Below are 25,925 nucleotides of genomic sequence, written 5' to 3'. Positions count from 1 at the left end.
AGCTTCAATGGAAGAGATGAACAAGGATGACTCATATAAAGCTATGGATTCCTTGAAGGTGCATGAGAGGTAGGGAGAATGATTGGTTGGGCCACTTGAGTTAGGTGAAGAAGAAGATTAAAGTGTCTATCCTAGAGAGACAAAGACAAAAGTGAGAAGGCTAGCAAACTTGGTAACAATTCACTCATTCATTAATCTTAGAAAAATGAGAGCAAGACACCTCAATTTATAGGAGAGAGGGCTGAAGACTTTAGAGCCAAAATTTGAAAATTCAAAATAAAACTATCCAATGAGAAGGTGCCATGTGGAGTCATGTTTTCCATGTTTAGCTCACACCTTCCATGCTAAATCCTTTTCACTCCTAGGTTGCCATGTGGACGTCCATGTGCTCCATGTCAAGGTGATTTTCGTTCTCCAATTTACTCTAGACGTTTTAGGGTTACATTGAGCTCAAAGAAGCTAAATTGTTACCCTAACTAGTCCTATTTTACTATTGGCCCAAATACAAGCCCAAAAACCTTTGCTACTTGGCCTAAATATTTAGTCCAATTATTTTATGCTACTAGGCCCAATACATGGCCCATGAAATCCTAAATTATACAATTTGTCTAAGCTAAAGCTTGACCCAAAAATAATGTTGACTAGTCAACAAAAACTCAGTCTTCTTGTCACTAGTACAAAATTTGAAAACAACGACTATTTATTTAGTGCGGCTTTGCGTTTAAACGCATTTGTAAAAAACGCGGTGGCATTTTTGTAATTAAATTGATTTACAAATGCGATTCTAGGGTCAGACCGCATTTGTAAATCAATTAAAATGAATTACAACTGCGGTCATAGTAAAGACCGCATTTGTAATTCATTTCAGAATGAATTACAAATGCGGTCTTTACTATGACCGCAGTTGTAATTCATTTTAATTGATTTACAAATGCGGTCTTACCCTAGAACCGCATTTGTAAATCAATTTTACCCTAAAAATAGAAGCGCGCCACTGGTTTTCACTTTCACTTTCGTCTTCTCCGCTCTTCGTTTCAACGTTCTCAGCTCTCTCCGCTTTGCATTGTAAGTTTCAGCTCTCTCTGCTTCAACGTTTGTTTTCGTTTTCGTTTTTGTCATTGTCATTATTCACTTCCTTGGCATTGTCATTTCGTTTCCTTACTCGTTTTCTGCATATAGGTGGTTACTGTTCTATTGGTTCTCTGGTTTTTTCTGCTCCGCCACCGCCACTGCTTCCGTCACCGCCACTGCTTCCGCCACCGCCTTCGCCTACGCCTTCGTCTTCGTCTCCGATCACCATCAACCTAAAGGTTGGTGTTGTATTTATTTAATATTTTGAATTTATATTTAAAATTTTGAATTCATATTTAATATTTTGAATTTTTATTTTTCTGTATTATAATATATATTTAATTAATAACTAATATAACTTGGAATGTATAACTAATAACTAATAATTTATATATTTGTGTGTATTTTGAATTTTTGTATTATATAATTTCTATTTTCTTAAATTTATATTATATATAAATTCTATTTTTGTAATTATTTTTATTTTTTGCACTTTCTCTTTGCATATCTTTCTTTTTTTTCCTGGCATCATTTATTTTTTATAATTGTCACTTTAAACTACTTTTACTTAAATAAAAATGAATATGATATTAATCTTTATGGAATTATAATTCTATAGTGTATTAAACTTTGTTCTAGAATTTTAATTTTAGAAGTGAAATATTTAGTTAGTTGTTAATTACATTTTAATAAAAGTTTTATGTTATGTTAGTTATTGTTACTTTTAGAATAGAAATATCGTGTTTGGATTGAGTCCGGGGGTGTTCGACCCTCGGCAAATGTGTGAGATTGAAGAGAATACTAATTATTAGAAAATCCTAACTATATTCCAGAATATATAATGGATCGAAGTTGGAGTAATGCTGTTCGTATAAGTGATGAGTACGAAAGGGGAGTAGAGGAATTTATACAATTTGCGCAGCGTAATGCGATTATTAGTGGTCATGATGGAGCAAAGATCAGGTGTCCGTGCGTTAACTGTTTGAATGGAAGGATACTGGATGTGAATATCATGAGGGAACACCTGTTATGTGATGGGTTTCTTCGATCTTATACAACTTGGACATGGCATGGTGAATTATTAAATTTACCACGTGTTTCCGTAACTGAAGAATATGTGGGTTCTACCATGGATGAAGCAGTACACGATGATGGAGATGATGATCGATTGGAGGACATGATTCGTGATGTGGGAGCTGAGTGTTTTGCAAAAGCGCATGGATATGAAAGTATGTCAAAAGATGCTGAGACTCCTTTGTATCCTGGATCAACTAACTTCACACGGTTGTCGGCGGTGTTAAGATTGATGAATTTGAAGGCAATAAACGGATGGACTGATAAAAGCTTCACGGAATTGCTCCAGCTGTTGAAGGATATGCTTCCAGAGGGAAATAGTCTACCTAATCGTAATTACGAGGCAAAAAAGATTCTTTGTCCAATGGGTATGGAGTACAAAAAGATACATGCATGTCCTAATGATTGTATATTATACCGGAAAGATTTTGAATTGTTGAAAAGTTGTCCGAGGTGTGGGTTATCACGTTATAAGTTGAAACAAAAAGATGATGATTCTATTGATGACATGGAAAAGCATGGACCCCCAATGAAGGTTATGTGGTATCTTCCCATCATTCCAAGGATGAAGCGTTTGTTTGCAAACCCAGACGATGCTAAGAATCTTAGATGGCATGCAGATGAGAGGAAATGCGATGGCATGTACCGACATCCAGCTGATTCTATTCAATGGAAGAAATTTGATGATGACTTTCCAGAATTTGGTAAAGAATCAAGAAATATCCGACTTGGTTTAGCTACAGACGGAATGAATCCGTTTGGTAATATGAGTACAAATCACAGTTCATGGCCTGTATTACTAGTTATTTACAACTTACCTCCTGGATTGTGCATGAAGCGAAAATACATGATGTTGTCTATGATGATATCCGGTCCGAAACAACCAGGGAATGATATTGATGTTTATCTAAGTCCCCTAATTGAAGATTTGAAGTTAATGTGGGACCAGGGTGTCGAAGTATTTGACGGATTTGCTAATGAAACTTTCAAGCTTCATGCCATGTTATTTTGCACCATCAATGACTTTCCGGCATATGGTAACTTATCAGGTTATAGTGTTAAGGGTCACAAAGCGTGTCCAATATGCGAAGAAGACACTGCTTCTCAACAATTGAAACATGGAAGGAAAACAGTATATCTTCGGCATCGGAGGTTTCTTAGAAGTCATCATCCTTACCGGAGGTTGAAAAAAGCCTTTAATGGACACCAAGAGGGTAGTGGTCCACCAACTCCATTAACCGGTGTTGAGGTTTACGAAAAGGTAAATAACATAGACCACACCTTCGGCAAGTCCAAAAAAAAGTCATCTGTGACAAATATTTGGAAGAAGAAATCAATCTTCTTTGATCTTCCGTACTGGTCGAGGTTAGAAGTCAGACATTGTATAGATGTAATGCATGTTGAGAAGAATGTGTGTGATAGCTTAATTGGTACACTTCTTAACATTAACGGGAAGACGAAGGATGGTCTAAATGCTCGTTTAGATTTGATTGAGATGAACATACGCGGCGAGTTGGCACCCATACAAATGGGTAAGCGTACATATTTGCCCCCAGCCTGTTACACAATGTCAAAAGATGAAAAAATTAGTTTTTGTCAATGTCTAAAGGGTGTGAAAGTGCCACAAGGACATTCCTCAAATGTGAAGAGTCTAGTGTCAATGCAAGATTTGAAGTTAATTGGGTTGAAGTCTCATGATTGTCACATCTTGATACAACAATTGTTGCCGGTAGCTATCCGTGGGATCTTACCAAAAAATGTTAGACACACCATAACCCATTTGTGCTCATTCTTCTCTTCCATCTGTTGTAAAGTCATTGATCCCTCAAAACTAGATGAACTTCAAAATGAAATTGTTGTTATCTTGTGTGAATTGGAAATGTTTTTTCCTCCGTCTTTTTTTGACATCATGGTTCATCTAGTGGTGCATCTGGTAAGAGAGGTTAGATTGTGTGGACCAGTGTACTTAAGATGGATGTATCCTGTTGAGCGGTATATGAAAATTTTGAAAGGTTATGTGAAAAATCATTATCGTCCAGAGGCTTCAATGATTGAAAGGTACATAGCTGAAGAAAGTATTGAATTTTGTTCAGAGTACATGACAAAAGCAAATCCAATAGGTGTTCCAGCTAATTCATGGCACCACAGGCGTTCTACAAGTAAATGTTTACGTGGTGTGAATATTGTAAGCAAATCTCGATAAGAAGTCTTGCAAGCACATTTGTACATATTGAATAACACAGATGAAGTTGTACCTTACATAGAAGCTCATAAAGCCATTGTGAAGGCAAATAACCCAAGACAAGCAGAGAAATGGGTCTTGATGGAACATAATAGAACTTTCATGCCTTGGTTTAAAGATGAGGTGTTCAAGGATTCAACGGCATCAGAGACCTTGACTTGGTTGGCTGTTGGATTGAAGTTTGATGTCATTTCATGTACAGCGTATGAAGTGAATAATTGTATATTTTACACGAAGTCCCTGGATGAAAAGAGTACAGTTCAAAATTCTGGTGTTACTCTTGAAGCCGAGTCAATGCAGTTTTCGACTTCGAAAGATACAAATCCAGTACTTGGATCAATGGCATACTATGGGTTTATAGAAGAGATATGGGAGATTGACTACACTAAGTTTTTCGTTCCAGTTTTCAAGTGTAAATGGGTTGATAATAAAAGTGGGGTTAAAATTGATGAATCAGGATTCACACTAGTGGACTTTCGAAAGATAGGGTATCGAGATGAGCCATTTATAATGGTTCAATAAGCATCTCAGGTTTTCTATGTGAAAGATCCTACGTCAGAACATTGGTATGTCGTTTTACACGGGAAAAAACAAGGGAAAGCCATAGATGATATTGAATATGGCGAAACTCGTTCATTCACACCAATGATAACTAATAAAGATGACGATGTACTTGATGATGTACATGCAACCCGTAAAGACCACAGTGAAGGAATTTACATATAAACATTCAACCCACATGCAACATGTAAATAAACATTTATAATTTTATGTATTATTTTTATATGATTTTAATTCGATGCACATTAACTAATGTTTGTTACCTAATTTTTTTAACAGAGACATGGATGACGACCAGACTCCAGTCAGACCTCGATCTGGGCGAGGTAGTAGAGGACCTACTAGATTGAAGCGTCTTGCATTGAGACGTGCTGCTGGTGAGAAGACACATGTTGACATTGACGTCAACACTGGAGTGGCTTTTGGTCCTAAGGCAGATGAGTTTATGAGCTATCTTGGAGTTGTTTCTCGTGAGAGGCTCTCCATTTTGATTAATTCATGGGATGAGGTTTCAGAGGTTGATCGGAACATGCTATGGGAGGATGTTCTGGTAAGCTTTACATTATTATTGTTATCATATAATGCTTTTTAATATTGATTAATTAATTTTAATTTCATGATGTTATTTTGCAGGCAAACTTTGACATTCCTGATGTGGAACCGCTTCGATCAAAGATATTATCCAATATCGCACTTAAATTTCGTACCTTTAAGTCAAGACTGACATCGAGATACATTTTTGGCGACCTTAAAGACGAAAATCCATGTTTAAAGTACCAACATATTGATGAAGAGACATGGCGTCTTTTTAGAGAAAGCCGTGAAAATGAGGCTTGGATGGTAAGTGAAGTAACTTTTTTGTTTATATAACATTAATAAGTTTATCTTATTTACTTCAGTTTGTTTATTTCAATTATGACAGGATCGTCGGAAGAAAGCTCAAGAGATAGCTTTGAAGAATCTTACCCCGCACGTTATGTCTCGTTCGGGGTATAGAAAACTTGAGCAAACACTGATGGTGGAAAAGGAGAAATCTCAACAGGGGACGTATTCTGAGAATGTGGAAACAGGGGTCACTTCTCCTCCACCACCTTTTCGCCATGAAAAATGGAAGAGGGCCCGAATTAAAAAGTCCGGTGCACCAAGTTCCGAGCAATCCGGGGTTATAATCGAAAAAATTGTAAGTTATTTTTGTTATTTTCAATTTTTTTAAAGCATTAATTATATTAATGATTGAAAATATGATTTTTGTGTACTCTTGCAGGATTCCTTGGAATCCGACGGTACATTTGTTGCTGAAGGTCGTCACGATATCCTGGTTGAAGCAATTGGACGACCTGAACACTCTGGTCGTGTTCGTGCCGCTGGACAAGGGGTCGGAATTAAACTTTATTTTGGAGTTTCAGAACGACAGCCATCCTCCTCCTCCAAGAAGGAAACTCAAATGAAGACTAAGTTACGTGAAGAAATGATGGAGGAGATGAGAAAGGAGACTGATTTGATGTGGCTGGAGATGAAAAAGGAGAATGATCGAATGCGACAAGAGTTTCTATCGCAACAAGTTTGTGCTGAGCCGATTGAACCCCTTGTTAGTCCCACTCCCAAGAGCACAAAGGGGAGTTGTGCGGCTCCTCCAACATCAGGGGATGATATCAATGGGCAGACAGAGGATTGTGAGCTACTAGTAGTGGGCGGCAAACTTCCTCGGGTGGTGGCACTTGGAAAAGTCTATAAAAACGCCACCACCTTACATAACGTTCCTCTCTCCCCTGATGTGGCGAAGGTAACTGTTGAAAAAGTACGATTTCCTGATGCTCGTGTTCCACTACCTTCAGATGAGGTAACCACTGTGGCCGATGCATTTCAGACATTCGTTGCCTGGCCCAGAGAGCTCATTCGATCTATGCCCGAACCTCATGTAATAATTTCGTTTCATTATATTATTTTTTATTTATATTTATATATTACATATAATTTAATACAAATGTTGTTTATCTTGTAGGAACCTTTTCAGCCACCAACTCCGAAAAAGAAGCGTGAGGTTCCAGTTGACGATCCTATGGCTTCCCTACGTCTCATTGCTAGTCAGATTGGCAATGATCCTTTTCCAGTTCCGTGGGATAATACATTTTTTCAAATCAACACTGAACTGCCACTGATGATTTACAACACAGATTTATCAGAATTTATATCTGGGAACCAGGAGCTCAATATAAGTATAATTCAATTTTTTATGATGTAAGTATCTTTACCTATTATTCAATTTACTTTATGTTAAATTATTATTGATTATGCTTTAACTAAAAACTTGTAGGTTTTTGCATAGAGTCTGTATAACTGAGGGGAAGGAAAATATGTATGGATTCGTAGATCCTGCATATACTAATCCCGTTGGACCAAACTCAACTGAGACTCAAGCATACATCACTAACATCCTGGAAAAAGAGGGAAAACAAATTTATTTATGCCCTTACATTAATGAGTAAGTTTAATTATATGTCATCAATTATTATTATTTCATGTTTTAAATATTTACTAACTCTTTTCAATGATCATATAGGCATCATTGGCAGTTACTTGTCTTATCAATGGTTGATAAGACTGCTGTGTGGTTCTGTTCCCTACACAAGAAGATGCCCACAAAATTTAAGGATATCATTGATACGTAAGTATAGTATAAACTTAACTTTGTATATGTTACTAATTAACCATCTACTAACGAGGTTTTTTGTATTAACCAGTTCATGGCGTGGATATAACATCCTAAAAGGTCGATCCAGTTCAAATAATTTGAACTACATAAGAGTAAAGGTTTGTAATTTTTTTCTTTCTCTATTATCATTGTTTATCAATATACTAACATATTACTTTTTATTGAATTATATAGTGTAATAAACAACCAGGAAGCTATGAGTGTGGCTATTACATTATGCAATGGATGATTACCATTATAAGACTAGGTGTTAAAACTGGTTGGAAGGAGGTATATGTTAAATCATTTTTATAATTCTTGAACATATATATATCTAGAAACTAATTTATGTCAACTTTGCAATGCAGTTATTCACAGAAGAAACACCAATGGGTGAGGAAGGCATTTCATATGTTAGAGATTCTTGGTCCACATACTTCATTAATTTTTATAACTCTAGCATAAGTAAACAACATTAGTGGTTTTATTATATGTAATTTGATCACTTGTAAATGTACATTTTGATGATTTCAATTGGTTACTACATTTTTGTATTTGTCTGGCTGGGTTTAATCATTATGCAGGTTATTTAAATATATGGTTTCTGCACAAAACAGGATGTACCAAAAAAAAAACACTATTTACAAATGCGGTCATTTACCAAGACCGCATTTGTAAATAGTGAATTCGCATTTACAAATGCGGTCTTAGTAAATGACCGCATTTGTAAATAGTGATTTATGAATGCGGTTTTTACCAAGACCGCATTCATAAATCCTAAACCCCAAACCCACTCCCTAATTCAGAATAATATACAAATGCGGTTATCTAAAATGACCGCATTTGTAAATGTGATTTATGAATGCGGTCCTATGACCGCATTTGTAAATTCCAGATTTACAAATGCGTGTTGATCAAATGCGGTTCTATGACCGCATTTGTAAATTTAAAATAGCCGCATTTTTTTAACTTATCTGCACTAGTGTGTGTTCTTCTGACGAAAGCTCTAGTTTATGTGTTTGATGAGTTGGAGATCTTCTTGGATATGTTTGTACATTCCTTCACCCTAGAGTTGTCCTCTTGATTGGACCAAAAAAAATAAACAAAAGCCCAATTAGTCCCATATTTGTAAATAAATCAATAAACAACCTCTAGGTCTTCATCCTTCTTATTATGTGGTTATGTGTGGCTGGGGGTTCTGCCATCAACTTCTCAAATTCAATATCTACAAAAAAGCAAAACTAGGTCTTCCACGAAGGCAATTTTTACCTACGAGATATACATCTTCGTCAATTTGAACATATATCAAATCTCCCTTGATGCAAGGAGAAAACAACTGTGAAAGAGAAATATCACAAGCATTATTCAAAGCTTGTGCAAAAGTATTCTTTTGTGCTTGAGTCACATAAGATGACTTGGCTTGTGAAGAACAACCTTGGTCCTTGAGCACTCCCAAGAAATTTGAAAACTGGAAGAATTCATCCCCATCCCACCAAAAGGAAACAACGCTTCAAACATACGACAAACCGAATCACTAGGAACACAACATTGACCATCGATCAACCAGCACAAGAACAGTGACAAACGAGACGCTGATAAGAGGTCCAACACTGCAAAACAAGACACTATAGTGAGAAACACATGAGAAAAACTAGCAAAACACAACCACTATTTCAAAAAACTACACTATCAAAGGAGGACAAAACCCTAGCTATAAACTCTCAATCACTCACCTCCAACGTAATTGACAAGGTAATTTCTTTTATTGTAGGTTGTCAATTGAGTTTGAAAGGATACTTACCAAAATGGCAAAATAATAAGAATTTGTGTACAAGGTATTAAAAGGTAGTTAAATATCCGCCGTTAAATATTTTATACTTTTAATTAGTTAGGTATTCTTAGTTCTAGCATGCACTCTCGTTAGTTCTCGTCTCAAATGATCCTGATTTAAAGGATTTTAGTTGTTTGTGCTTTACTTTTCAATGCATTAAAATGATAATTTAAAAATATTTTAAATGGTTTACTGAAATGAGTGTTCATGAATATTAAATAATTCAGTTTATATATATATGTTGCTTCTATAAACGTACTTAAAAAATGTTTTATGCACATGAACTTTCTCATTGCTTCATTTGTAGTTGAAAACAAAAATAATATTGTATATATCATATTCATCTTTATTCTCATTATTTCATTTGGTGGCTTGAGTTAGGAGTTAGTTTCCTTTGATTTTGTTTCCATTTAATTAATTTTACCTTTGAAACTTTCTTCCTTGTTTGACTTGCAGTAGTCAACAAAGACGGAGGGCTTATAAATGAAGTCTCACAATTATATACAAACTGTTAAACCCCGTTGCTGGGTTGTGCAAATCATAATTTGTAGTGCTTTTGTTCTTTCACTTTTATCAAAGTTCATAGCATATCTGGAAAATTGTAATGGCTTGTTATTTTCTCAAAGTATTGTCTGCAATACTAGTGCTCTTTTTACATACCCAAGTGCCCATTCATGCATTCATCTCGTCATCACAAGTGAAGTGCATAGCGAGGGAGAGAGAGTCACTCCTCAACTTCAAACAAGGCCTCATAGATCATTCTGGCATGCTGTCAACATGGAGGGATGATGACAGCAACATAGATTGCTGCAAATGGAGAGGCATTCAATGCAACAATGAAACAGGTGAAGTACGAATTCTTGATCTTCGTGGTTCCAAAGTGCATTTTTTGACAGGTTCAATCAATCTTACTTCATTGATTGACTTAAAAAACATGGAATATTTGGATCTAAGCAATAATGATGATTCTGGTAGAACCCAGCTCCCTCAGCACATGGGCTCTTTCAAAAATTTAAGATATCTCAATCTATCAAATGTGAATTTTTATGGAGAAATTCCTTATCAACTGGGAAATCTGTCAAAGTTGGAGTATCTTGATCTTAAAGGAAATTCTCTCAGTGGAGCAATCCCTTCTCCACTAGGGAAACTTACAAGTTTACGATATCTAGATCTAAGTGTCAATTATTATCTCCAAGGAGAAATCCCTTATCATCTCGGAAATCTCTCGCATTTGAAGTATCTTAATCTTGGGACATTACTGTCTGGAGCAATCACTTTCAAGGTTGGAAATCTTCCTCTCTTGCATACTCTCAGACTTGGTGGCAATTTTGATCTAACAATTAATGGTGCAAAATGGTTATCTTCTCTCTCTTTTTTAACAACTCTTGGTCTCGATTCATTGACTAATCTTGCTTACTCTCATCACTGGCTACAAATAATTAGTGAGCTTATTCCAAACTTGAGAGAGTTGAGTCTAGTCCGTTGTAGTCTTTCAGATAAGGATGTTTCATCTTTGTTTCCTTCTCATTCCAACCTTTCCACTTCTCTTTCCATCCTTGATCTCTCTGATAATGTGTTTACATCATCAACATTTCAATTGTTGGTCAACCATAGCCATAACCTCCAAGAACTTCATTTTCGTGGGAATAACATTGTTTTGTCGTCTCCTCATTATCCATACTTTCCTTCTCTTGTTGTTCTTGATCTCGCTCTCAATAACCTGACATCATCAACGATTCTAGGAAATTTCAATTTCAGCTCCACACTACGAGAACTTTATCTAGAAGAGTGCAGTCTTACTGATACAAATTTTCTTGTTCCATCTGCTTTCATAGGAAAGTCTTCAACTTCTCTTGTCACCCTTGATCTCTCCTTTAATCTATTGAAATCATCAACTGTATTTCATTTGATTTCCAACTTCACCACCAATCTTCATACACTTTCCCTTGGAGGTAACTTGTTAGAAGGTCCCATCCCAGATGGATTCGGTATCGTAATGAACTCTCTTGAAGTTCTTTCCCTTTCATCCAACAAACTGCATGGTCAGATCCCAGCTTCTCTTGGAAATATACGCACACTACAGGAATTACTCCTTAGCAGTCACAACTTGAGTGGGAAAATTTCTAGCCTCATTAAAAACTCTTCAATGTTGTCATCTATAAGGATATTAGATCTTTCTAATAATAGGTTCACGGGAGAAATACCAAAAAGTATTGGGCTGCTGTATGAGTTGGAGACTCTTCACCTGCAGGAGAATAACTTGGAGGGTGATATCTATGAATTGCATTTCAAAAATTTGTCTAAATTGATCGATTTAGACTTAACACACAACTCATTGTCGCTAAAGTTGGATACAACTTGGATTCCACCTTTCCAATTATTTTATTTGGGACTAGCTTCTTGCAAGTTGGGTCCTAGTTTTCCAAGTTGGCTCCAGACTCAAAGTCGCTTAAGCTTTCTAGATATTTCTGATGCTGAGATTAATGACTATGTACCAGATTGGTTTTGGAACAAGTTACAATATGTAAGTGATTTGAACATGTCTCACAACAGTATCAAAGGTACAATCCCAAATTTACCAATCAAGCTTACCAAGGCAGATACACATACAGTGATTCTAAATTCAAATCAACTTGATGGGGGAGTTCCTACATTTTTGTCACAAGTTGGAACCTTGGATCTTTCCCATAACATGATTTCAGATTTGGATATATTTGTTTGTGGAAAAGGAGCAACCGCAAAAATCAGCATACTGGATTTATCAAATAATCAAATAACAGGACAATTGCCCGACTGTTGGGAACATCTAAGTTCACTGGCATTTCTTGATCTAAGCAATAATAATTTGTCTGGGAAGATTCCAAAGTCCATGGGTGCTCTTGTTCATTTGGGATTTTTACTCTTGAGAAACAACAGTTTAACAGCAGAGCTACCACTCACATTGAAAAACCACCCTCAGTTAGAGACATTAGACTTGAGCGAAAATTTGATTCCTGGTCTAATACCTTCATGGATTGGAGATAGTTTACAACAATTGAAAATCTTGAGCTTGCGGTCAAATCTCTTCTTTGGAAGTGTTCCTGTACATCTCTGTCAGTTGAGTCAAATTCTTGTCTTGGATCTTTCAAGGAATAACTTGTCAAAAGGAATTCCAACATGCTTGAGTAATTTTACTGCAATGATGGATAAAACAGTTGTAAAACAAGATGAAATCATACGAGGTTCTTATGATTCTAATGTGTTATTGACGTGGAAAGGTCAGGAATACGTGTTTCTGAATCCCGAGTATCTTTTAAAGAGCATTGATCTCCCGAGTAATGATTTTACAGGTGAAATACCAAAAGAGGTTACAAAGTTACTTGGATTGGTTTCTTTGAATATATCAAGAAATAACCTAGATGGAGAAATTCCTTCTGATATTGGGAATTTAAATTCACTAGAATTTCTTGACTTATCAAGAAATCATCTCTTCGGAAGAATTCCTTCTTCTCTCGCCAAAATTGATCGTCTTGCTGTGTTGAATTTATCGAACAATGATCTGAATGGAACAATCCCTTGGGGAAGACAGTTGCAAACCTTTGATGCCTCTAGCTTTGAAGGAAATCTTGGTCTTTGTGGTGAGCAACTAAACAAAAGTTGCCCTGGAGACAATGCAACAGGAATGCCTCTAGGAACAGAAGTTGATAATGAAGATGAAAATTCAGTTTTCTATGGAGCATTATACATGAGCTTGGGGCTAGGATTCTTCACAGGCTTTTGGGGCTTATTAGGGACAATACTTCTTTGGCAACCATGGAGAATTGCTTATATGAGAGTCTTAAACATGCTGACAGAACATATACTTGTAGTGGTTGAATTGAATGTAGCCAAGTGCAATAGGTGGCTCAAAGGATAACAGGTATGTTATTCCAATAACTTCTTTGTTATAACTTTGCAATGTTTATTTCTCTGATTTATTAGTTGAATAAATCAGTATCTTCTTTTGATATGGAAAGGCAGAATGACTTTTTTCAAAACAAAAATGAACATCTTGGCATGAACCGATTATTTACAGTTATGCACTTTTTTTAAGTCTAATGGTTACATAGATTTTCAGTTTTATTCATTTCATTACAAGAATTCAGTCTCTAGAATATGTAATCTAAATTATCGCACAATATTTGCAGTTTTGGAGGATGAGCTTCAAAATTTCTATCTGAATGAAAGCTTCATGACTTGTTGGATGTAAGATATGCAGTATTGAGTTTACAATGCAAAACAAAATCACTGTTTCTGGAAGCATACTGATTTGATTTCTCTTATAGTATAATCTATTTGTAATTTTAGTTTATTTTCTCTTTATGTCAAGACCTTTTTATATTTTTGCATTCCATTTTGATTAGTGAAAGCTGCTAATAGACTGTCACATCTTAGATGTCCAAATAAATTGTGATGGCTTATCCTACTACTACTTCAGTTTGCACTGAGTTTGATCTTAATTACAATTTTCACATGCATACACTCTATAAATCCCAAAAAGTAACATTCACATATGCACACAGCCTTATATTAAATTAAATTATCTCAGGCAAGAGCCTAATTAGTTTGAACTACCACTTCATTCTCAAGACAACTACAGAAATATCTCACAGAAGAACTGCATAATTCTATAATTTGGCATTAGGCTGAGTCTGTAATTTATCCACTGTGAGGTTATCTAATAATGCTCTGCTACCATGAGAAGAACAAATTAATACCGATTGTGGCAGTTCAAGAACTATATTTTTAAGTATAAAAGAACAATTTACAATTTATTCAATCACATATTTCACCCTCACAAAGTAGGTGAAAACTAAGAACAGTTAAGAACTCTGTTTGTCTCTTAAATTGCTTAACTGAAGCTGAAAATGAGGCTTGGACGTTGGTTAGGATTACAGTCAATGGCAGAGCTAGAGAAGAAAAATTGGAGGGTCAAAATACTTTTACAACTTTTCTCCTATTCTTTGTTATTCAATAAAAAAAGGAAATTTTAGTTGTAATCTTTATGTTGTAAAATATTCCAAAGAAACGTTAATTTTTTTAAGCTAAAATAAAATAAAACTTGAATTTGTGAGCTGTCAGAATATATAATACGATTAAGATCTTATTAAAGGAGGAGAGGTTAATATTGCATTTAAACAAATCTTGTATCCAAAACCAAAATTGTTCCACAATTTTACCATTAAAAAACAAGTACTGTATGGACTCAATATGTGCACGATAGAGGTTGCAAATAAAGAGATATAATCTATTAGGCATTTTTTAGCAATGAATGATCTAGAAGAAGGAATGCATTGTTTCCAAATATAGTTGGTCCAAGCAACTTGAGCATGCTGTTGGTTTTGATACTTTGTAATGAAGTTTTTAACAGTTTTTGTGATTCAGAATCTCACCTTTAACACTTGTCCAAATACCCTCATCTTGCTTATAAAAAATAGAGCGTTATCAAGATGCTCCTACAAAAAGGAAAGTCTTATAAATCCAGGTAGGAATTTCCAAAGAGAATATAACGTCAAACCATCAATCACAAAGTTGGCAAGTTGAATTATATCCATCATGATTAACAACTTCTCTTTCCATTTTGATAATATTTGTAATTTGAAAATTTCCATAATACATAATAAATAAATGTTGTACCGATCGGTACTGGACGAGTCAGTCGCTCGGTTTCAGTAACCGATCGTGTCTAAACACATTTAAGGCACTTAATAAATACAACAATGAAAATTATGAAAGTTCTTTGAGTCATAATCATGTCCCGCTTAATACGGGTGACATCTCCGAAAAATCAGTCAAACACACTGATTAACTAAAAGATATTGAAGATATTCTCCAAATATGAAATATATATAAATATACCTATGTATCTTCCTATAAATTAGGGATCATGTTGCAGATCAGATAAAAAATAATATTTATTCGACCCATCACAACAATGACCCATGACAAAACACTGTAAATAAACCCTTTACAGAGGTGTAAGGTACACTTTAATCAGTTTTCGCCATACACTATTTACATAGAGTACTTACTTGATCGTCGAAGTACCTTTTTCAGGTCAACCCCTACCAAGCACCAACAATTAAAGGAGGAGACTTAAATGAAGGAGCTAGGAGGCAATCGACACATCAACAATTGTACAACAACTTCCAAGTACTATCTAGACCCACTTTGTCTACACAAGTACAATTGGCACCTACCGTGGGGCCAAGATAGAATTCAAAATCAAACTAGCAAAAATGGTGTCAACAAGGAATACGGTCAACAACGATCAAATCACCAAGGAACATATTGTTATGTTTCACACACTTCATCAACAAATTGAGGAGATGCACCAGAAAGGCGTAGAAGATCAATAGAGGAATGAAGAAGAGGTACCCCTTCTCAAGGAGCAGGACAAGGGGTTGAAGCGAAAACTCGAAGAATCCAATCGGGGAGAGCAGTCTCGGTCGGGCAATCACACTCACAACCAAGAGAAATCAACAACAACTCGAACGAATACTTAGCAAACGCCCCAACAAACCAAATAGACTCATAGGCTGACGATGCTGATGATCTAGGAGGCCATCCTTTTATTGACGAGATCATGGAGGCACAACTCCCCTCCAAGTGGAAGGGACTCAGTATCAAACTCTACGATGGTTATACAGATCTGGACGAGCACATGAATGTTTACAAAACACAGATGAATCTCTACACCACAAATAAGGTAGTATGGTGCAAAGTCTTCCCTACTTCTCTCCAAGAGGGGGCACTCAGTTGGTTTACCTAACTTCCACCTAACTCGGTTAACAGTTTAAAACTCTCTTAGCAAAGTTTAACACTCAGTACGCAATTAGTCGACATAGCCCTTCTCAACATCAGGCAGGAGAAGGGAGCAACACCCTTACACCATATGTCCTCTATTAAAACCAAGAAGATGTTTCATGTGTTTGTGAGCTTGATTAGATGCATTTTTATCCAAAAGAATGGCTTTTAAGGAATTATCGTCAAGCCTTTCTGATGGAATGGTGCCTTCATGACCGAATTCTTTTCTTGAATTTTGGAGAGGATTGGCGGCAACTTCAATGGAGAAGATGAACAAGGATGGCTCATATAGAGCTATGGTTTCTTTGAAGGTGCATGATAGGTAGGGAGAGTGATTGGTTGAGCCATATCACTTAAGCGAGGTGAAGAAAAAGATTAAAGTGTTTATCCTAGAAAGGCAAGACTAGAGAGTGAGATGGCTAGCAATCTTGGTAGCAATTCACTCATTCATTAAGCTTTAAAATTCATGAGCCAAGCACCTCAATTTATAGGAGAGAGGGTTGAACATTTTGGAGCAAAAACTTGAAAATTCAAAATAAAACTCTCCAATGAGAAGGTGGCATGTGGACTCATGCTTTCCATGTTTAGCTCACACCTTCCATGCTAAATCCTCTCCACTCCTAGGCTGCCATGTGGACGTCCATGTGCTCCATGCCAAGGTAAATTTCGTCCTCCAAAATACCTTAGATGTTTTAGGGTTACATTGGGCTCAAAGAAGCCCAATTGTTACCCTAACTAGACCTATTTTACTATTGGCTCAAATTCAAGCCCAAAAACCTATGCTACTTGGTCCAAATATTTGGTCCAACTATTTTATGCTACTAGGCCCAATACATGGCCCATTAAATCCTAAACAACTTTATACAATTTATTTAAGCTAAAGCTAGGCCCAAAAAATAATGTTGACTAGTCAGCAGAAATTCAGTTTCTTGTGTTCTTCTGACCAAAGCTCTAGTTTATGTGTTGATGAATTGGAGGTCTTCTTGGATATGTTTGTACATTCCTTCACCCTAGAGTTTTTCTTTTGATTGGGCCTAGAAAAATAAACAAAAGCCCAATTAGACCCAAATGTGTAAATAAATCCATAAACAACCTCTAGGTCTTCATCCTCCTTATTATGTGGTTGTGTATGGTTGGGGCCTCTGCCATCATCTCCTCCTTCTTGAGAGGATATGTCCTCAAATCTATAGGGTTGATCTCGAACAACAACTTTATTTCTGCTTTGAAAACTATGTTCGTCCTCCAGGATCAAATGTCAATCTGTTGGAGTCATCAAACAAATCAAGTGAGTTAGTTTCAGTAGTTGTATAAAAATCAGTCTAATTAAGTTGTCATTCCTCTTGTTTTTCTATTGTTTTTGGCAACTTTTCACAAGATTTCTTTAGAGAGGAGTACATAATTTTCTTTTAATTTTTTCTTCCCTTGTTCTAGATTTTAATTACTAGACTCTTTAGACACTACCTTTTGTTCTAGAAGAGCTGTGAGTTTTCAGTTTTTAGGTGTTAAAAGATAAAAATAATATTTTTATTTTTTTCATGTGTGAAGGTAATCTCGTTGGTACGACCATTATGCATAGAGTTTTTAGCAAATTGCCATGGTCGTCTCAATAAGACATGACAAGTTTCCATAGGCACTACATCACATAAAATTTTATCTATCTAGATGCCTACATATAACTCGACCTTCACTTGTTGGTGATATCTTAGCATATAGTCAAAATAAACTACTACATATTTACCTATGCAATTCCTAAGGACATGATTCATAAGCCTCATGAAGGTGTTAGGTGCAATAGTTATTCCAAAAGATATCACTAACCACTCATATAGTCCAAACTTGGTCTTAAAAGCATTTTTCCACTCATCACCCTTTTTAAGTTTTACTTGGTGATATCCGCTTTTGAGATCAATCTTGAAAAATATAGTGTACCCATTTAATTCATCAAGCATATCATCAAGTCTAGGAATTGGATGCATGTATTTGATATAGATATTGTTGATGGCTCTACAATCACAATACATTCTCCACTTGCCATCTTTCTTAGGCACCAACAAAATTGTTGAACCAAGTGGTGTTCAAGCTTTGAAGAATCCAAAACCCTTTGAAGGATGTTGAAGGTTGTGCTTGTTGTTGTTGAGTTGTCTTAGTTAGGATCTGGGGTAGATTGAATATTGTAACCCACTCTTTATTGAATCCAAAGCATAGGCATTCTCAATCTTTTTAAAAGAAAAGTGTTTTTCAAATTAAGTGAAAAACAACCGATTGTTTTGTCGAAACAACCGATTGTTTTATACTTAGGTGTTTTTAGAAAGGTTGAAAACTGTTTTTTCAAATGGATGAGCTATCAAAACCAAAACAACCGATTGATTCGTGGAAACAACCGATTGTTTATTCTGGTACCATAACAGAAAAATGGTTTGTGCTTTGATTGAGCATTAAATGATTTTCTAACTGTTTACACTCCAGTTTTTAATGTTTTGACCAATCTTTAAAGGCAATTAATAGTTTGTTAAGATTTGATAACAAACAACAAACTTTGATAAATATAGAAAAATAGATTTGAGTTTTTCACTGATTTTGAGTTTTTGAAAAGTTGAGATTGCTTAGAGATTGAGATTGATCAAAGAGTGTGAGCTAGGATTTTCTCTTGTATTGATTTCAAATTTGCTTCTGTAACAAGTGTAATCCTTGTATCTGTTGAAAGAACTTTGTGTGTTTTTTGAGAAGTGTTGTGTGTTTGCTTCTGTAACAAGTGTAATCCTTGATTGCTTAGTGGTATTCCTCAGTTGTTTTTTAGAAGACTAGATGTAGCTCTGGGTTTAGAGTGAACCAATATAAATCTATGTGTGCATTTTCTCTATCCCTTAACTCTTTAAATTCAGTTTTTATATTTGTAAACTGGTATAAACAACCGATTGTTTATGCGAAACAACCAATTGTTTTTCTGGAGCTGTTCTTTTAGCTTTGTGTTTTGAAAAACTGATTTCTTAATCAAGATATTCTCGAAGTAATTTCATTCAAGGCTTAAAAGTTTTCGAAATCCCTCTTTAAACCATTCACCCCCCTCTAGTTTAAAGCCATACATTCTAACAATTGGCATCAAGAGCTTGGTTCTTGAAAGTTATTCAAGTTGATCAAAAAATCTTTTTTCTATGGTTGGAAAACAAGCTTTTGAGGAAGGTGCTTCAATCTACAAACGACCTTTATTCTGTGGATTGAATTACAAAGTATTGGGAAGCCAGAATGAAAATCTTTGTGGAATCTAGTGATCAAGGAATTTGGGATTCAATTAAGAATGGTCCTTACATTCCAAAAATTAATAAGAATGGTTCTTTCATTGCAAAACCTTGGTCTCAATGGACCAATGATGAATGTAAAATGGCCAAGCTTGATTGTACTGCTCAAAACATAATAGCTTATGCACTAGATACTAATGAGTTTTTCAGGGTATCAAAATGCAAAACTGCTAAAGAGATGTGGGACACACTCAAGGCTGCTCATGGAAACAATGAACCAAAGGAGGCAAGGTCAAAAAGTCAAGCAAGAAGGAAAAGAAGGCAAAACAAGAAAAGCCTCAACCTTTGCTTCATGGCCAGAAAGGAGGATGACTCAAGTAGTGTAAGTTCATTTAACTCTTCAAACTCTGAAAATTATAGTCAATTACTTCAAGCCTTTCAAGAAACGCATGAAGAAGCCAACCGATTGGCCCTCTTGAACAATCGGTTAAAGGGAATGAATATCTGGCTTGAAAACAGAATAAAATCACTGGAAGAGGAATTAGAAAATTCAAAACCAGATTTTGAAAACCTTGAAATCATTTACAAAAACTCCTCTTGCAAGTGTGATACTCTTGTTTGTGAAAATTGCGAAAATCTTGAAAAGAAGGTCCACTATCTTGTTAAAACTGTGGATAAGCTTTCTAAAGGTCAATCCAACTTTGAAAATGTCTTGGCATCTCAAAACTGTGTTTTTGGAAAAGCTGGATTGGGTTTTAACCCACAAAACAAACAAGATATACTTTCAAAATCATTTTCGAAAATGCCAGAAAAACTACTGATTGGACCATCGAAACAACTGATTGTTACATGCTTCTACTGCATGAAAAGAGGTCATTCTGTGAGGTTCTGTAAAATCAGAAAATATGTTGTTCCTAAGGGCTTTATGAAGTGGATTCCTAAGTGCAATAAAGATTCAATTGATGAATGTAAACCAAATGGACCCACATTCATAAGGGGACCAAATCTTTGTACTTGAAAATCTTCTTTGTAGGAAATCTTGGAGGAGAGCAAGAAACTATGGTACTTGGACAGCGGATGTTCCAAGCACATGACAGGGGACAAATCAAAGTTCCTGAGCATCTCCTTTAAGCAAAAAGGGCATGTCACCTATAGGGACAACAACAAAGGAAGGATTATTGGGAGAGGATCCATAGGAGACAAAGACATCTTGGTCATCCATGATGTGCTCTTTGTAGAAGGTCTAAAGCACAATCTGTTGAGCATTAACCAACTATGTGACAAGGGATATCAAGTGATGTTCAATTCAAACACATGTGAAATCTGTCTACCCAACACCAAAGAGGTAATATTGGTAGGTAAGAGAGTCAATAATGTGTATCTTCTAGATATCTCTTCACCATGTTCAATTGGTTGTCTTCTATCCAAGCAAGATGAGTCTTGACTTTGGCATAGAAGAATTGCTCATATTCACATGAATCACTTGAACAAGCTAATTTCAAGGGATCTTGTGATTGGGCTACCAAAGCTCAAGTTTGAGAAGGGCCATATTTGTGAAGCTTGTCAAAAAAGAAAACAAGTGAAAAGTTCTTTTGAAATAAAAAAATGTTGTTTCTTCTTTAAAACCCCTTGAGCTTTTTCACATGGATCTTTTTGGACCATCAAGAACTATGAGCCTTGGTGGAAATTATTATGCTTTTGTTATTGTTGATGACTTTTCTAGGTTCACTTGGACTCTTTTCTTGGAATCAAAGAGTGATGCCTTTTCTGCATTCAAGAAGCTAGCAAGAAGGTTGCAAAATACAAAGAACTGCAACATATGCTCTATTAGAAGTGATCATGGAGGAGAATTCCAAAATGAGAAGTTCAGCAAGTTCTGTGAGAAGATGGGGATTTTGCACAACTTCTCTGCTCCAAGAACTCCACAACAGAATGGTGTGGTAGAGAGGAAGAACAGGTCTCTTGAAGAGCTAGCAAGGACAATGCTTAGTGAATCATCTCTTCCTAAGTACTTTTGGGTTGATACAGTTAGCACTTCTTGTTATGTGATGAATAGAGTGCTAATTAGGCCAATTCTGCAGAAGACTCCTTATGAACTCTTCAATGGAAGGAAGCCTAACATCAATCATCTCAGAGTTTTCGGTTGCAACTGTTTTGTTCTAAACAATGGAAAGGAAAGCTTAGGGATGTTTGATGAAAAAGATGATCTTGACATCTTCATAGGTTATTCTCTCACAAGTCATGCATACAGAATCTACAACAAGAGACTAATAACTGTAGAAGAATCAATTCACGTTGTCTTTGATGAGGTAGATCGCAGAAACAATCAAATCCCAAAGACCAGAGCTAAAGAGGATGAATAAAGCATCAGTTTGGAGAAGCTGGAAATCTGTGCAGAAAAACAACTGGTTGATTTGCAGAAACAACCGATTGAAATTCTGCAAAAGAGTGAGTTGCCCAAAGAGTGGAGGATTCCTAGAGATCTGTTAATGGAAAACATCATAGGGCAGATAAAGGAAGGTGTCTCCACACGAAGCTCCATCTCAAACTTCTGCATGCACACAGCTTTCGTCTCACAAATTAAACCAAAGTCAATTGATGAAGCTCTCAAGGATGAGAAGTGGGTTGAAGCTATGCATGAAGAGTTGAATCAGTTTGCAAGGAATGAGGTATGGTTTCTTGTCCCTAGAACAAATGATATGAACATTATAGGGTCGAAGTGGGTGTTTAGGAATAAGTTGGATGAAGATGGTGTGATCACAAAGAACAAAGCAAGGGTAGTTGCCAAAGGCTACAATCAAGAGGAGGGCATAGATTACAGTGAAACCTTTGCCCGTGTTGCAAGGTTGGAGGCTGCTGCTGGCTTTTGCTTGTATGAGTGGTTTCAAACTCTTCCAAATGGATGTCAAGAGTGCCTTCTTGAATGGCTACATCAATGTGGAAGTTTATGTAGATCAAACATCGGGTTTTGAAGATCATAAGCATCCCAACCATGTCATCAAGTTGAAGAAAGCTTTGTATGGACTGAAGCAAGCTCCAAGGCATTGGTATGAGAGGCTTACCAACTTTCTGCTATCTCATGGTTATGAAAGGGGAATGGTAGACAAGATTCTCTTCATCAAGAAGTAAAATTCAGAAATAATTCTTGTGCAAATCTATGTTGATGACATCATCTTTGGTGCTACACAAGATAGTTTGTGTGAAGAATTTGTGGCTGCAATGAAAGGAGAGTTTGAAATGTCTATGATGGGAGAACTATCTTTCTTTCTCGGATTGCAAGTTAAGCAAACAAAGGATGGGATCTTCTATGTCAATCAAAGTATTGCAAGGAGATTCTCAAGAAATTTGAAATGGAGAGTTGCAAAGAAGCAAGCACTCCAATGCCATCAAGCTGCTACATGGATACTGATACTGCTGGAAAGAGTGTAGATCAAACCAAATACAGAGGATTGATTGACTATTTGCTTTATCTAACAGCTAGTAGGCCGGACATCATGTTTGCGGTGTGTCTATGTGTTAGATATCAAGCAAATCCTAAAGAGTCACACTTCAAAGCTGCAAAAAGAATTCTGAAATATCTCAAAGGAACATCATCTGTTGGGTTATGGTATCCTTCTCACTCTCCAATTCATTTAATTGGTCATTCAGATTCTGACTTTGCAGGTTGCAAGCTAGATAGAAAGAGCACAAGTGGAAATTGCCACCTTCTTGGCTCAAACCTAATCTCATGGCATAGCAAGAAGCAAGCTTGTGTTGCTCTCTCTACTGCTGAGGCTGAGTATATTGTTGTTGGAAGCTGATGTGCACAGATTTTGTGGCTCAAACAACAACTTGCAGACTTTGGATTGAAGATCAGCAAAGTCCCTTTGATGTGTGATAACACAAGTGCCATCAATCTTACCAAAAATCAGATTCAACACTCAAGGACCAAACATATTGAGATAAGGCATCATTTCATCAGGGATCATGTAAACAATGGAAACTGTGAAGTGAAGCTTGTGGAGACCAAACTGCAATTAACTGACATCTTCACTAAACCACTACCAAAAGAGTGGTTTTTCCTCCTAAGAAATGAGTTAGGTATCCTTGATCTTAATAATCTCTCCTAAATCTGTTTTGTTACTGTTAAAGTCTATTTGTGAAGACAAATAGGGGGAGAATAATTTGGTTTTGTGTATCCTTATCTAAAACTGTTTAATTTTGTTAAAATCTCTGATATAAAACTGTTTTCTACTGCTGCTGATAGAAACAACCGATTGTTTCTGTTAGAATATATGACCTTAAACGAGAGGGGGGGTGAATTGTTTAAGAAGGATTTTAGAAAACTTTTAAACTTGAAATGAAAATTCTTTGAGAGAACCTTGATTAAGGATTCAGTTTTTCAAAACAAACAAAAAAAGCACAAAGCTGGAAAAACAATCGGTTGTTTTAGCGAAACAATCGGTTGTTTATACCAGTCTCAAAATGACAAAACTGAATTTAAAGAGATAGGGATAGAGAAATTGTACACAGTTGTTTATACTGGTTCACTCCAAATCCAGAGCTACATCCAGTCTTCTCAGAACTCTAAGAAAATCCACTAAGTAATCACACATTGATCACTTACACAACAACCAAGAGAATGACCCTGAAAACCTCAAGAAACACACTCTCCTTGGCCAACACTAAGATTGCTGATCTTGAACACCTCAAGAACACACAACCAATCTCAGCAAAAACACACAAACGAATTGTTCAGCAGTTTACAAAGATTACACTTGTTACAGATGAATATCTGAAATCAATACAAGTAGAATCCTATTCCAGCACCTTGATCAATCTCAAAACTCTTAAGCAATCTCAGAACTCTTTGAAAAACTCTTAGCAAAAACTTTCTCTCAAGATTCTTAATTCTTAAAAACAGTTTTTCTGAATTTATACAAAGATATAGTTTGTTATCAAATCTTAACAAACTCTTAATTGCATTTAAAATAGATTGGTCAAAGCATTTAATGACTAGAGCGTATTCAGTTAAAGCATTTAAAGCTCAGTCAAAGAAAACAATTTTTCTATTATGATTCCAAAACAAACAATCAGTTGTTTCCTCGAATCAATCGGTTGTTTTGTTACTTAACAGTTTTCACCATTCAAAAACAGTTTTCAAACTTTCTCAAAACACCTAAGTGTAAACAATCGGTTGTTTCGACAAAACAATCGGTTGTTTCAACTTAGTTTGAAAAACATTTTACTTTGATAAAGATTGAGATGCTAATTGCTTGAGATTTAATCTAAGGGTGGATTACAACATTAAACTACCCCGGAGCAAAGCTTAAACCAGCACAACAACACCAAGCAAAGCAGAGGATTCAACATCCTTCAAAGGATTTGGATTCTTCAAAACATTGAACACCACTTGGTTCAACAGTTTCGAGTAAACAACCAATTGTTTATCAGGATTTATCACTTATGTTTTAAATGTGTGAAAATCTAACCTGCTACTGCTGCATTGAATGGTATATATGTTTTTCTTTTGCAGGTACTGCTTTATATTCAATCAGATCAAACACAAGCACCAGGGATTTGTCTTCATCAAATAGGGGGAGATTGTTGAACCAAGTGGTGTTCAAGCTTTGAAGAATCCAAAACCCTTTGAAGGATGTTGAAGGTTGTGCTTGTTGTTGCTCAGTTGTCTTAGTTAGGATCTGGGGTAGATTGAATATTGTAATCCACTCTTGATTGAATCCAAAGCATTCTCAATCTTTTTAAAAGAAAAGTGTTTTTCAAACTAAGTGAAAAACAACCGATTGTTTTATCGAAACAACCGATTGTTTTATACTTCGGTGTTTTTAGAAAAAGTTGAAAATTGTTTTTTCAAATGGTTGAGCTGTCAAAACCAAAACAAACTATTGATTCGTGGAAACAACTGATTGTTTGTTTTGGTACCATAACAGAAAAATGGTTTGTGCTTTGACTGAGCATTAAATGATTTTCTAATTGTTTACGCTCCTGTTTTTAATGCTTTGACCAATCTTTAAAGGCAATTAATAGTTTGTTAAGATTTGATAACAAACAACAAACTTTGATAAATACAGAAAAACAGATTTGAGTTTTTCACTGATTTTGAGTTTTTGAAAAGTTGAGATTGCTTAGAGATTGAGATTGATCAAAAAGTGTGAGCTAGGATTTTCTCTTGTACTGATTTCAGATTTGCTTATGTAACAAGTGTAATCCTTGTATCTGTTGAAAGAACTTTGTGTGTTTGCTGAGAAGTGTTGTGTGTTCTTGAGGGGATCAAGATCAACATTCTTAGTGTTGGTGTGTTGACTAAGAGAAGTGTGTGTCTTGAGGGGATCAAGGTCACTTTCTTGGTTGTGTTGTAAGTGATCTAGGTTTAATTGCTTAATGGTATTCCTC

General features: G+C 35.9%; 2 protein-coding genes and 1 long non-coding RNA gene across 3 annotated transcripts; all 3 read left to right on the top strand.

Annotated features, from left to right (window-relative positions):
- The first annotated feature begins 5,077 nt into the window (after positions 1-5,077).
- On the top strand, positions 5,078-6,478 carry LOC150028017 (uncharacterized). Its single transcript, XM_090301008.1, has 5 exons — positions 5,078-5,498; positions 5,582-5,788; positions 5,871-6,128; positions 6,213-6,408; positions 6,471-6,478. Exons 1-5 carry the CDS (start codon positions 5,232-5,234, stop codon positions 6,476-6,478), a joined length of 936 nt encoding a protein of 311 aa, XP_090157134.1. The 5' UTR covers positions 5,078-5,231.
- Positions 6,479-7,291: 813 nt separating this feature from the next.
- Positions 7,292-7,979, top strand: LOC137837549 (uncharacterized). The gene is made up of 3 exons (XR_016520641.1): positions 7,292-7,430; positions 7,509-7,613; positions 7,690-7,979. It is a non-coding gene; the product is annotated as an uncharacterized LOC137837549 (long non-coding RNA).
- A 1,997-nt stretch (positions 7,980-9,976) lies between these two features.
- LOC137837548 (receptor-like protein EIX2) lies at positions 9,977-13,921 on the top strand. Its single transcript, XM_068646567.2, has 2 exons — positions 9,977-13,369; positions 13,638-13,921. The coding sequence occupies exon 1, from the start codon at positions 10,076-10,078 to the stop codon at positions 13,364-13,366; it is 3,291 nt and encodes a 1,096-aa protein (XP_068502668.1). The 5' UTR covers positions 9,977-10,075; the 3' UTR covers positions 13,367-13,369; positions 13,638-13,921.
- Positions 13,922-25,925: the final 12,004 nt, after the last annotated feature.

Source organism: Phaseolus vulgaris, chromosome 4 (genome assembly GCF_051622355.1).
Source record: "Phaseolus vulgaris cultivar YP4 chromosome 4, ASM5162235v1, whole genome shotgun sequence".
Classification (NCBI taxonomy): domain Eukaryota; kingdom Viridiplantae; phylum Streptophyta; class Magnoliopsida; order Fabales; family Fabaceae; genus Phaseolus; species Phaseolus vulgaris.
This window is presented reverse-complemented; position numbering and strand designations above follow the sequence as displayed.